We start from the raw sequence: 14,464 nt of genomic DNA, 5'->3' as shown, positions 1-14,464 counted from the left end.
GAGCACTGGAAGGTTACTTGGACTGCACTGTGCATTTGTGAAATACACAAGAGTTGGGGAACCTTAAGAAAAGGTAATCATTCACCAAAACATGAAACATTAAACCAAACTCATGGAACAAAATGGCTCACATGATATGCTTCTGCTTAAATAGGGAAGTGTTTTTCTTTTCATTTCTCACCAATATTTTTCTGAAGTGTTATTTGAAAAGGATGCTAGCACATATTGCACGCGTAGTTTAATAAAGGACAGAAACAACTCCTGCATAAAAAAAAAAAAAGTAATTCTGCTTTACACTCTACTAAAATGCATCTAAAACAGCAGTACCATAAACGACCTGGAAAAGAATCTAGAGTAGAGTTATTGACTGCGGTAATATTAAGTCACTAGCATATGAAAGTGTTGATTCAAAGTGCTCTGTAAAAGAATCTTAAAAAGTACTATAAAATAATATGAATAGTATTTATGGGTTACTGGGCACTTAGTCAATGAGCCATATCCCTTGCCATAGTTCTGGTAGGAACAAACAAAGAGAAAACTATAAGAGTTCAGGCTCTTTGGTTTTAGATGCAATGTTGTAAAAATTGCATAATATTGTTTTACAAAAATGAAAAGGTTAAATGACATATTGGTTTGTGAACTGCCAGTGTACTGATGCTCCCGAAAACAGAAAAAGTAGCCTAAATGCAAGAATGCAAGCAACACTCTCAATACCTATAATGTTTAAAGCAGCATATAATGATAAACATTGCTTATTATACTCACCATATTATGTCCTGAATGCTGGAATATTTGCCCATAATACACACTTGAGTATCTCATTCTCTAAAGAATGTATTTTCTCTACTTTGTTTTCTCACTGCCTGACTATACTCGCTATTACTTCAGTGCCTGTGTTGTAAAATGCACCTGATTGGGAGCATTTACTTTATATATAATTTCTCTTTGTGTGCATCATCTTAGCATATTAGATGATGTATGGCAAAGAAGGGTTCCACGACCCATCTTACCTGGGTCTGTCAGAAGTTGCTTTGTTGTTTATTATACTTGATTTAATTCCTCAGAGAGTCCAGTCAAGGCGGCTGATGAAACGGTCCTTGCGGATGACACTGTAGTTGTGACCCGCTGGGTTGGCTACTTTGAGCAGCTGATTAAAGCTGATCCTCCAGCTTGGACGTTGGATATTTCTGGGTCTACAGTTCTTGAGGCTGATCCTCCAATTAGCTACGAACCACCTAATTTTGCTGAGATTGCACAGGTGGTGAACCAGCTATGAGTAGGGAAGGTTGCAGGGATCTGTGGTATCCGGGATGAACTTCTCTAGGCTTGTGGAAAGAGTGTCCTCCTGGCATCGCAAGCAATCTTTGCTTCCATTTGGGAGACGGGTGTCATCCCAACTGACTGGAAAACGGGACTTGACATCCCTATCTGGACAGGGAAGCGTGATTGCCTGGTTTGTAGCAGCTACAGTATATGGGAATAACACTGCTCTCTGTTCTGGGTAAGGTCCTTGCTAGGGTCATTCTCAATAGGATCCGTGATCATTTGTTCACCTACCAGCGGCCAGAGCAGTCTGGTTTTACGCTTAAGAAGTCTACCATCAACTGCATCCTGGCACTGAGGGTTCTCATGGAGCACAAACGTGAATATTGTCAGTTTCTGTGCAGCCTTTGTCAATTTTCGTAAAGCATTCGACTCAGTTGATCGAACTGACCTCTGGGACATGCTGAGACTTCACGGGATCCCCCTTGTGAGTGTCTTGGATAAAAACCAAGATCCAGGCCTTTAAAGACCTCTTGGGCACAGCCATCAGCAGTGTGTCTGTCTGCGGAGTTAAAAATTCGACCTTGTCATGAGGTTTACTTACCTTGGCAGGGACATTCATGTCCCTGGTGACTCTTTTTCAATGAAGTCAGTAGACAGATTGGGAGAGCATGGAGGGTCATGATGTTGCTGTAAAGGTGTGTGTGGACCTCCTAATATCTATGCAGAAGGACAAAGGTGCAAGTCTTTAGAGTCCTGGTGCTTCCTGTCTTGCTATATGGTTGCGAGACATGGACGCTAACCAGTGACCGGAGATGAAGACTGGACTCTTTGGTACTGTGTCTCTTCAGAAAAGCCTTGTTTTGTAGTTTGACTTTGCGTCTAATGAGTGGTTGCTCACAGAGTCCCGAATGAGGCACATTACCTCCATTGTGAGAGAACGTCAGTTCCAGCACTACAGCCATGTGGCATGATTCCTTGAGGATGATCGGCTCGCAGGATCCTCATTGTTGAGGACTCAAGTGGCTGGACCAGGCCAAGGGGATGCCCACATAACACCTGGCTGTGGCAGATAGATGGACTGGACCATGTATCTGCCTGAGGGGTTGCCAACCAGGATCCCAAGCTGCTATGTCATGTGGTGGGTGCGGCAACACGCTGTACCAGCGCATGCTCCTCAAACTGACCTGACCTATCTGATTTGACTTGATTGCTATCATCCAAGTCAGATTACTTGTTGATTCTATACTGTCATTTTCTCTGTAATTCTCATGGTGATTGGGGAAAGAGTGGGGATTGTAGGTACTGTTTTTTTTTTTTTTAATTTACTCAAAATTTTCATTTTCAAATTCACTAATTATTTAAATGTTTTTTATTCACATGCCTAAAAGACACCAGTGGGCAGGTAACCCAATAGGCCCAAGAATGGCTGACCCTGTGGTTGTTTGGTTACTTCTTTATGAAATTAATTTAATTCTGTCTCATACTAAACACTGCTAATGGACATGAGTGTCATACAATTTAATCTGACGTCAAAGCTGATAGTCTGAAAAATATTTTAATATTGGTGATAAGTCAACACAGCTGCAGGTAAATCAGATCATCATCTGTTTTTTGCAAAGAAGCAGCAATTAATATATTTACAGAAATAACCTTTGCTTTCATATGTACAGGAAACAGAATATGTTTAAAATCTAAGTAGTGATTTTCCTTTTTTGGACAAGGCATGTACAGGAAAATCGATGGGTAGATGGAAAATACTTCTAACAGCAATTTTGTGTTACACATTAATGCTTTCTTTTGATAAAATGAAACAGCTTCATTTGTAGTATATACTGTATGTGCTCATTTACTAAACTTGTCAGCAAGTACCTGACATTTGAAACATAATGCCATTGCTTAAGCTTGCTGGCCCACTTTATAGTTGCTAATGGTATAGTTAATAATGATAGCTGATGAAATTGGAGTGGAAAAGAAATCAACAATGAATTCCATATTGTACTTGCCGCAAAAATATAGCTGGCCAAAATAAGTACAGAACAGAACACTAAATGACCTGACAGTTTGCACTAAGATTAAACAATGATGGATGTACACTTCAAACAGTGTTGTAAGTTCAGTTAGAAGAGTTTATTAGGTGATCTCAGTGAGTCATGCACTTATTGTTGTTCTCATTTAGATTATTTTTATGTAACTCATCCGCTCCAATAATTATTGCTTCCTTAAATGAACAATATGAACAGAAATGGAATTTTAGCCTGTAAAAATATTTAACTAGCAATGGACTTGAATGTGCATGCATGTTTTCAAATGTGATGCAAAAAGAGAAAAAGAACATCTTTGTCATTGCTTTTGTAGAAATTTTGAAGAGCTAACCAATAGTATAATATACATTCAGTAACTGCTCGTTCTAATTCTGGAAAACGTATTATGATTCTCTGTAACAAAACACAATTACCAAGCACAATTATTGAAGCATTTTATTAGAAGACCATTTTTCTTCACATAAATTAATTTTCAGAGTAAATTAGATTCTTGATTATAGTAGGGGAATTTGTTTTCCCTTCCTGATGTGCATATTTTCTCTTGACAAGTGAAAACAAAGCCATATTGTGTTTAAATTTAATTTGAAGATAGTTTGTTTGTTTACTATGTTTTAGCCAAAATTTTTTTAACAGTATAATTAGTATGTACAAATTAGGAAAGATTCTACATCATGTGAATAAGCACAAAGAACAGCTGCAAACACAAAGTAATCAACAAACCTCTTGAAATGGTTGAAGTCCTGAGAAGCTAGAAGTTATAAAACCAAGCAGATAAAGCATGAATCGTGTATTTATTTCAAAAGTAAATAATCAAAACAAAGAGTCTCTGTGAAATGTTGATGATTTTTTGATTAATTTAAGAAAAGACAGGAAATTAATAACAATTTTGTTTTTTTATCAAAAACAAATGGCAGTCTCCTGCACCTGATTCAAATAAGGAATTCCTTACCAAAGGCAGGCTGACCAATAAAGTCATTTATAATAATAGTAATAATGCATGTTATTTATAGGGGCACTTCACATTAGCAGTAAATCTCAAAGTGCAACATAAAAAGATTAAATAAAGGCAAGGCAAGATAAAAACAGAGATAAAACAACAATAATTATAGCATTCTTGTTAATAAGCTTTTCTAAATAGAAAAGTCTTTTAGCTGTTTTTTAAAACAGCCCACAATCTTCTGTGTTCTTAGGCTCTCTGGTAGGGAATTCCAGAGCCGTGGAGCAGCGGCCGCAAAAGCTGGTTGGTTGGGGTTTGGTGGGGGCGGTGGGGATGTGCAAGGCAGTAGGTATTTGTAAAACGGAGGTTTCTTGTAGTGGATGGTAATATAAGGAGTTCTTTAAGATATTGTGGGGCATTTCCATGGATACACTGGTGAGTAAACAAACAGTTTGTATTTGATACGGAGATGGATAGGGAGCCAATGAAGTGACCGAAGGATTGGTGAGATATGTTCATATTTCTGCACCCTCATCAGGATTCTTGCAGCACTATTTTGAATTTGTTGGAACTTTTTTAAACATTTATGTTTTATCTCTGGCTGAGGACTAGGTAATAACAACATGGTTATAATCTACCTAAAATTCAACAAGAGAAACTGGTAGCTTCCTGACAGTTATGTAGTGATGATTCTGTAACTTCTAACTAAGAAAATGGTGAGACCAATAGCAGTTTTTGTTTTCTTCTCCTCTGTTATCAACTCGCTGTAGCTCAACAATAAATAAAGGACAGATATTGCTACATGTATGTTAATCAATTTCAAACTGGTTTGTTTTCCTATCTGTTTAAACTAATCAATGTCATGTACTTGTTGTGTAATTAGTAATTTGTAAGATTTGCATATGGATTTTACATGGGAAATTGTTATAGAACTCTGCACCTGTACAGTGAAGAGTGCTATACAAAAACAAACTGATATTAGTTTTCTTCTAAAACACAAAAATATCTCCTACACAGAGATAAGTAATATGCAAGTCCTTTTATATTTTAAGGCTGTTTTTGTACACTAATTAAAAACACACTTTCTGGAAAATGTCATTGGAGATTCAGTTTAATATCTAAAAACATTACTTCTAGAATTGGCACACAATTAGCACTTCATTTAGGACAATAAGACTTGGAAATCAAAATAAGTATGATATTATTTATTTCCAAAGAAAATCCTACTTTCGATCAATTCCAACATTGTCCAGTCACAAAAAAAAAAAAAAAAAACTGATTCATGTCATGAAGCATAGTACTGAAGGAGTAAAGTTTCATCTGCCAGCATACCTAGTGTCAGGGAAAATACAGTGACTAAGGAGACTAGAATGTTCTTTGTGGTGGGGTGAGTTTTGATAATGGAATTTAGAGTCACATATACCTACATCATCCTGATGGGAGCCTAATCAGACTACTTGTAGGGCACGTTGAAGTACAGCATAAAATCACTGAAACTAGGAATGTTTTTCAAGTTTTATATATTTATATCAAGGCAATTTTCCCAATGCATCTTATCTTTTAGTGGTTATGTTGAAAGCAAAGTAAACATTATTTCCTTTTCCTATTTGATCTATTCAGTATATTACAGTAATATAGCTTATCTAATAGTTATTTCTTTAGGAATGTATATAGCAACAAAGTCAACCTTCTTACTACACAATGTACAGAGTAATACCTGATCAGGGTAGAGGGTCATGCCATGGAAAATGTTCATTTTTCAGTAGGGTTCAAAAATAACTTTTTGAGAGCAAGAGTGTAAAATTTTCAAGTGTCAGCCCTAGTTAGAGGACTAATTTCACAGATATGTGAATGTAAACCTACAATGGCACTTATATTTTTGTGATGGTGTAGTAAGTGTTATTTTAATAATTATTTTTTTCTAGTGCTCCTAAATTTTTGCTTACACCCCATACTTTTAAAGCAGCGGTTCTCAAACCTGTGGGTCGCGACCCCGTTGGGGGTCGAATGACGATTTGCCAGGGGTCGCCTAAGATCATTGGAAATATGGGTTTTGTCTATTCTAATGTGTAAAACTCGTTATTGTACAAATTTTTTCCATTGGTAGTTACTAGCTTTTTTTACTATAATTGTCATTCAAGGATAGATGTTGCAGACAATTCAATCAGAATAATTTCAAACGTTTTAATTGTCGTAACTTTATTATTTTTAACTGTTTACATTACTGTACACAGTTTTACGTAACGTCACGCCGTTGCGGGGATTTACGCATTTCGTGACGTAATTGAAATCACTTCCGTTTCTAATTAGTAAAGCATAAACAAACATTTATAGTCCGTGTTATTGAAGCTATTGCTATATAATATTTTCATTAGCGAACCAACCCATGACAATGGATCATGTAGAGAAGAACGTTAAGAAAAGAAAATATAGTGACGATTTTTTACAATATGGTTTTACTTCAATAGTTACATCAGGAATTGAGAAACCGCAATGCATTATTTGTAATGAAGTTCTATCAGCCGAATCTATGAAGCTGAACAAACTGAAACGTCATTTTGATAGCAAGCATCCGAGCTTTGCTGGCAAGGATACCCAGTATTTTAGAAGAAAAAGCTGATAGAGTCAAGAAAGCCAGACTTGACACTGGCGGCAAGTACCACCAACAAAACGTAGCAGCTGTTTAAGCTTCATATTTGGTGGCTGTCAGAATCGCCAGAGCTATGAAACCTCACACCATTGCTGAAGATTTACTGTTGCCAGTGGCCAAAGACAATTGTTCGAGTTATGATCGGAGCCGAATTTGTTACGAAATTGAGTGCAATTTCCTTATCTAACGACATTGTCCGCAGAAGAATAGGTGACATGTCTGCTGATATTATTGATCAGGTAATCCAGGAAATGAAATCTGCTCCACTTCCAATATTTAGCATCCAGCTTGGTGAATCTACAGACGTTGCAGACTGTTCACAATTACTGGTTTACGTGAGGTATATTAATGATGGCGAATTTAAAGATTTGTTTCTTTTTTGCAAACCTCTTGAAACGACAACTACTGCACGTGATGTATTTGACACAATTGGTTCATTTCTGAAAGAGCATAAGATCTCTTGGGAAAAGGTTTGTGGTGTTTGCACAGATGGTGCTCCAGCTATGCTAGGATGTCGGTCTGGATTTCAACATTTGGTACTGAATGAGTCACCAAAAGTCATTAGAACTCACTGTATGATTCATCGACAAATATTAGCAACGAAGACGCTGCCAGAAGAGTTACAAGAAGTAATGAAAAGCATTGTAAGTTCCGTCAATTTTGTAAAAGCGAGTGCTTTAAACAGTCAACTGTTGTCGAAACTTTGTAATGAGTTGGATGCGTCCAACAATGCTCTGCTATTTCACACTGAAGTGAGATGGTTGTCAAGAGGAAAAGTTTTAAAACATGTTTTTGATCTTCGTGATGAACTAAAAACGTTTCTTAATCAGAAAGCAAGACCGCAGTTCGAAGCACTTTTCAGCAATGAAAGTGAACTGCAGAAAATAGCTTACTTGGTGGACATCTTTGCCATCTTGAATGAGTTAAATTTATCACTGCAGGGACCAAATGCAACATGCCTCGATTTGTCTGAAAAGGTCCGATCATTCCAAATGAAACTTCAGCTTTGGCAAAAAAAAAAAAAATTGGATGAAAATAACATGTTGCCCACCTTATCTGCTTTCTTTGAGGAAAATGACATTGAACCTGACAAAAGGATTACAATGATAATTTCTGCAAAAGAACATTTCCACATGCTTGCGGACGAAATTTCATCATACTTTACAAATCTACCTGACACCCCGTTTGCACTTGCCAGAAGTCCATTCACAGTCAAAGTTGAAGATGTTCCTGAGACAGCACAAGAGGAGTTCATTGAACTCATTAACAGCAATGCAGCGAGAAATGATTTATCTTCAATGTCAGTTACAAAATTCTGGATCAAGTGTTTGCAGTCATATCCTGTTCTGTCTGAGACTGTGTTGCGCCGCCTTCTTCCATTTCCAACAACATATCTTTGCGAAACAGGGTTTTCCAGCTTGTTGGTTATCAAGTCTAAATACAGAAGTAGACTTGTTGCAGAAGATGATTTTCGTTGTGCTCTTGCAAAGACTGCCCCAAGAATTTCTGATCTGGTGAGAAAGAAGCAGCCTCAACCTTCGCACTGACATTGGCTTTTTACACGTACTGTCGCAACAATTTTGTAGCAATGTAGTTTACTGTTGTTATATTAAGACTATTACCCATGCAATGCCATCCTTTTCACATTTTCACATAAGTATACAACATGAATATGGTGAATACAGTTCAATACACAATGAAGAAAAACAAATAAACATAATTCATAAAGACAAAGTTTAATTTATTTGTAATTTGTAACAATGAAAATACATCCTGCATATCAGATATTTACATTACGATTCATAACAGTAGCAAAATTACAGTTATGAAGTAGCAACGAAAATAATTTTACGGTTGGGGTCGCCACAGCCTGGGAAATTGTATTAAAGGGTCGCGGCACTAGAAAGGTTGAGAACCGCTGTTCTAAAGGAAGAAGTAAGCAATTGTGTAAAATCATAATAATTAAAAGTGCACCATAAAGCAAGAAATATAATCTTACGTCTACACAGTATCCTGAGGTTAAAATGTCTATTTGTTAAAGCATTTTTTTTTTTTCTTCTTAGACTCATCTTTGACAGCTGGTCCTACATCAGAATCTGCTGGTACCCCACAAAAACTGCTAATTCTGGATGCACGGTCATACACTGCTGCAGTCGCCAACAGGGCCAAAGGTGGTGGATGTGAATGCGAAGGTATGTTCCCATTCAGAGAAGGGTTTCAGTAACACTTTATGAAGCTAAGAGTTCTTTTCCCTATCTGTATAGTCAATACAACATATTTGTTACATGTATGTAAATGATACTGAGGAAGTTGTAAAACAATAGTGCAGTGAGGGTAGACCCTTTTAAACAAATTCAGGATGTAGGACCATGTTGAAAGAGAGTTCAACAGCCAAAGCAAGTGAAGATTAAATGTGTTTTGCAGAGACAGGAGAGCAAAATGCTATAGTCTAATTAGTGAGTTCTATTTTATTTTACTACCCCTTTCAGTTTATATGAATCATAGCATTGTATTGCCGGACAGTAGCATCAGATGAAGTGAAGTGTAAGGCATTCATCTTATCAAAGGAGAGGTCAGAACAGGAACATGCCCTTCTGGAGTAGAAAAAAAGTACAGAATCCACAAGAGTTTTTTGTCAGATATATTTGAGGTATTGGGAGTTTTCAAGTACTTTCTATTCTTGGTTTGTCAATTAGTAGGAGGCTTATGTATTGTATACTTCAGAATATTTTGTTTGAGTTGTTGGAAGCACATGGAATGTGCTATTTGGAGTGATTATCCACTGGGTTGTTGGTCTTTATCCCATGTGATGAGGCAAGGCGCTTAACAGTGTGGAGGATCATTTGATCAAAGCCACTATTATCTGCTAAAGAAAGGGATTTCTAGTGAGTGGTAGCCATGATACCAGATCCCAGTGCCTATCTTACGAAATGGTAAAAATCTGGTTTGGGAATATCACAGAAATCCCCTGGGGCCTCATGCATAACGCCGTGCGTAGAATTCGCACTATAACATGACATAAGCACAAAAGCCGAAATGTGCTTACGCACAGAAAAATCCAGATGCAGGAATCTGTGTGTACGCAAACTTCCACATTCTTCTGCTACATAAATCCCGATCAGCGTGAAAAATAACGCTCGTTCACGCGCCTGCTGTCCCGCCCCAACTCCTCCCAGAATTACACCTCTTTGAATATGTAAAGTAATATAAATAGCCCTTAAGCTCAGTGTTCTGTGAAAAGACAATTGGGAAAAGCAAGAGGGAAAATGGAACAATTTCAGCGAATACCAAGTGGAGGCAAGGAAAAACATACTACTGTATTTATTGGTTTAAACAGTGATATAAACAATAAAAAGAAGCTAATAGACTGACATAGTGTGTCAAAGAAACTCGAAAGCTCAAGTTCACAAAGCCGCACAGTGCCCGAAGTAAAAAAAGCTGTCATCTGAGTGTCATATGAAAGCTTATTAGGGTACAGAGGAAAAAAAAAGGCACACAGTGGGGGAAAAACCATGAAGTGTCAACTTCAATCTCGAAATTTCCACTTGAGTTACGTAGTTTATTTTGTCATTACAGTCGAACATCATAAACTTCATCTTAAAATCGTTTAATTAACCAGTTTCTCAAATCACATCGTAATTAAAGTAGCACGTTAAATGCTTTGTTTTGTATGTGTTCTTCTGTGTGCTCTTTGTGTGTGAATCACTACGTGCTTCTTAAACGGGCTTTCTCTTCCTCCGACAGGACACAGAATCCATTACATTCGTGATATTACAGCTCTCTGAATAACTAAAATACTGAGATGTATACGTGATATAATTTTCATGATGATAGGAGTTAAATCACGTTATTAAACATGGGAACACGATGGCGCAGTGATTGTGCACGACCTTCGATTAAATAATTTATTGCAGCAGTACTCGAGGGCGGCTCAAGGCTCGTGGCGGCCATGGGCAGAGAAAGAATCGGTGGCCCCTTCAGCCGTCAATGTCAATATGGTATCTTATGCACGGTGGATGGCCACGTCCGTTGCGGACACTGCATAGCCGCCTCGTGCTCATGACACAAGCGTTTAACTTTTGCTGAAATATGCCGCTCCGTTTTTAGCTGTGTCGTTATTTTCTCTTTCTGTTTTATATTTAATATAATATTGGCGTGGTGGCCCTGTGCAGGTGCACAGTTTGCACATGCCTAAGGCCGCCCCTGCAGTACTGTCTCTTTCAAACGTACTAACCTCCAATTCCTGTCTTTCTTTTTCTTTCTCCAAGTAACCGATCGCCATACAATCAGCTCTGCAATAGACGTTAAGCCATCTGTAAGCTTATAATGCCGATTCTTCAAAACTTTTAAGGAACATTGAAATATCTTCGTAGTACATGTTTAATTATTCTATCGTTCACGCCTGTCCCAGTGAAGCATACAGTGCTTTTATCTGTATAACAAACATATTTTGCTGCATTTCATCTTAAAAATGATATCATCATCATATGTAAATACGCGCTTTATAAAGTGGCTCAGGTTGTGCAATTTTATAAATGTAGTGCAAGTTTACAGTGAGGTGATTGTACTTATAAGTCCAAACAGTTCTACAAGGAGCAGTTGATGGACTGATTCAGTGCGTTTAGAGCTCTTGGGATGAAACTGTTTCTGAACTGCGAGGTCCGTACAGGAAAGGTTTGAAGCGTTTGCCATGTGAGAAGCAGTTTAAATAGGAAGCATGACTGAGGCAGCATGTGCTTGATGCTGTATATCGATAATTCTTTTTCCGATCAGCTGCTCCAAGTGGTGCAGTGAGAGTAATATGGAAAAAGATGATCTGCTGCGGCAACCCCTAACGGGAGGAGGTGAAAGAAGAAGGTAAGTGAGAGTAACAACGTTAAAGCAGTTATGGTATTTGGAATAGTTTGACCGTTCCGTGGACCGTTGTATTGTTACTGGTTAATTACAATCTGATGCATTAAACTACTAAACAATATGCGGTTAATTTCAGTGTATTTATAAAGCTGCGTCAGGGACGTGGATCTGAAAAAGAATGATAAACCACACAGGAACAGTAGCATTGCTTTGACGCTGGGTGCCGCCAGTCTGCAAAACCGAGCGGAGAACTTGCGTATGACAGGGTGTGAGGTACCATGGAAATGTGCGTGGCTTTACGCCAAGTTTATATTTTATACATCACAATTTGAATGTGGAAACGGGCTTACGCAACATTTCTGTGCATACGCACCGTTTATACATGAGGCCCCTGAAAGGCATCTGAAATCTGTTGCTGGAGAAAGTAATGTCTGTCCTACCCTGCTTTATTTTCTGTAGGCATGACCCTCCATTCAGAAAAGTGGATTTGTGCTTCAAAAAGTCTTTTCAAAGTAAAAACAAAATTCTTTTTAGTTTCTCATATATGTAGTATAGAGAAAGTATAGTAATCGCAAAAAAAATTGACTTTGAGGTTTTTGCAATTATGTCTGTGTTTGGGTGTCTGCATGTATGTATGGAAACATGATAATTTGAGAACGCTTTGAGCTAGATAAATTAAATTTGGTATATGGGTGTTGTATCAAAATTTTAGTTTTCTATCAACTTTTGGGCGACATTTGTCAACTGGAAGTGGTACTTTATTTACCGTGAGCACATTTCAAAATTTTGAAAATAAACTGGTACATAGTTTAAATAAACAATTAATTGAAATTTTGTATAGTAGTTTTTCATGTGAAATTGCATTATAAGAAGAGAAAAATAGTTGAAATTTTATATCATTGTTAGTTAGGGTAAGAAACACACAGATACAGAATTTCATCTTAATCAGATAACCGGAAATGATATCTTAACAGGTATCAGCACTATTACATATGCATTACTGCCATTATATAAATAGACATAATTTAGATTTTGTATGATCATTACTTATTGTTAGATTTAAAATTTGACCTTGAGCAGGTGACTGGAATTGGTATATTACGGACCACAAAAAACAATCCAATTTGAAATTTCAGTTTGATTGGATTACCGGAAATCGTTCTTTGCCATATAAACTTGCATTATAAACAAAGATAAGTTATTGAAATTTTGTAAGAGAAACACAGATATGACATTTCATTATACAATGACAATCGGAAGTGGTATCTATTTTACCTGAATCTGTATAAGGAAAGTTGAGTTGAAAACAGTCCAGATTTTTTTTTATGCTTTGTGTGCTTCTTTACAAAAGACTAGCAAATTGGCAGTCATCAATGCCCTTAACAAAATAACTATAGTTAGTAGTTGGAAGTATACTTCCAATGTTTGGTATGGATCATCGTGACACATCTGCTATAATAAAAGTTTATTGCCTTGTACAATTGCCGTTTTTTTATGGGCATCAAATTCGTGTCTACCTTTTTACCCAGAAATGGGGATTTTCTAGAATTTACCCCACCACTTTGATTTACTGACAAGATTTCAGTATGGTTTCTTGACAGTTGATTCTGTGATATTGTTAAAGCAGGTTTTTCTGTTAAACAAATTATCATATTTTGACACTTAGGTACTCGTTACTGTCTGTCTTAAGGCAAATTGTGTTCCATAATTGTTTTAAGCTGTGGTTTTTTGAAATGTATTTTTTTTTTTGGTTTTGTGCTTAAAATACTGTACTATTAGTGATAGTGTTTGTGAAATTTTCTTCATTGTGCTGGTTCTGAATTTCCACGAAAAGTTATTAATTCATTGGTGAAATTACGCAAAGTGTTAGTATTTGTGTTCAATACTTGTCATGTATGATTGGCTGTGTATGAACACTAACACTTGGTAAGGTTTTTTTCATTGTTACACGTTATTTTGTCAACGAAATTGTGTTATGGGTAATTGTGGTGGTTGTTTGAACTAATTTAATAAATTACATTATGATGAAATCATTGTTTTGGTTTTTCCGGTATGAGATTGTTTGTACTTTCTTATATACATAGTATAGAGAAACTATAGGAATCGTGAAAAAATTCAACCTCGAGATTTTGATGAATCTTGATGTTTTACACCGTCCTGAGTCCAAAAATAACATTTTTATATGAAATTGTCTGTCTGTGTGTAAAACGCTTTGACCTAGATCAATGAGATTTTGTACACCTGCTTTATATCAAAATAATGAATCTTATCAACTTTTGGGCCACTTCTGGTAACTGGAAGTGGTACTTTAACTGAATACTTTTGTGAATTTTCAAGTAAACTATGGTTATAATTGATGATTCAAATTTTGTATAGATATTTATAATGATAAAAAGTAAACAGATATGAAATTTGAGAATAATTACACCACCAGAAGTAGGATTTTTTTAAACAACCATCCAAAATTTTGTATCATGTAAATATAAATGTGTCCACAATATTAAAAACTGTAGTCAATATAACATATATTCTTTCAACAACTATTATTAATTTTATTTTAATTTATATATCATCAGTTTAACAATAATGTGTAAACATTGAACATGCCATGTAAATGTAAAGATGTAATGGGAACAATAAGCTGCTATGTCCCCATTGTGTTCCTGGTAATACATTTAATTTTATGATTTTTTTTTTTTTTTTTTTTTTTTCTGC

At 36.5% G+C, this 14,464-nt stretch overlaps 1 protein-coding gene across 4 annotated transcripts in view; it reads left to right on the top strand.

Annotated features, from left to right (window-relative positions):
* The window catches only part of mtmr4 (myotubularin related protein 4), a 205,914-nt gene that overhangs the window by 153,496 nt on the left and 37,954 nt on the right, over window positions 1–14,464 (top strand). For all 4 annotated transcript variants that reach the window (XM_028806987.2, XM_028806988.2, XM_051930812.1 and 1 more), the window contains one exon: window positions 8,959–9,087. In XM_028806987.2, the coding sequence (XP_028662820.1) occupies window positions 8,959–9,087 (129 nt within the window). The remainder of the gene's footprint in view (window positions 1–8,958; window positions 9,088–14,464) is intronic.

This window comes from Erpetoichthys calabaricus, chromosome 8, assembly GCF_900747795.2.
Source record: "Erpetoichthys calabaricus chromosome 8, fErpCal1.3, whole genome shotgun sequence".
In the NCBI taxonomy this organism is placed as follows: domain Eukaryota; kingdom Metazoa; phylum Chordata; class Cladistia; order Polypteriformes; family Polypteridae; genus Erpetoichthys; species Erpetoichthys calabaricus.
Note: the sequence above shows the minus strand (reverse complement) of the source record. Positions and strands in the feature narration are given on the sequence as shown.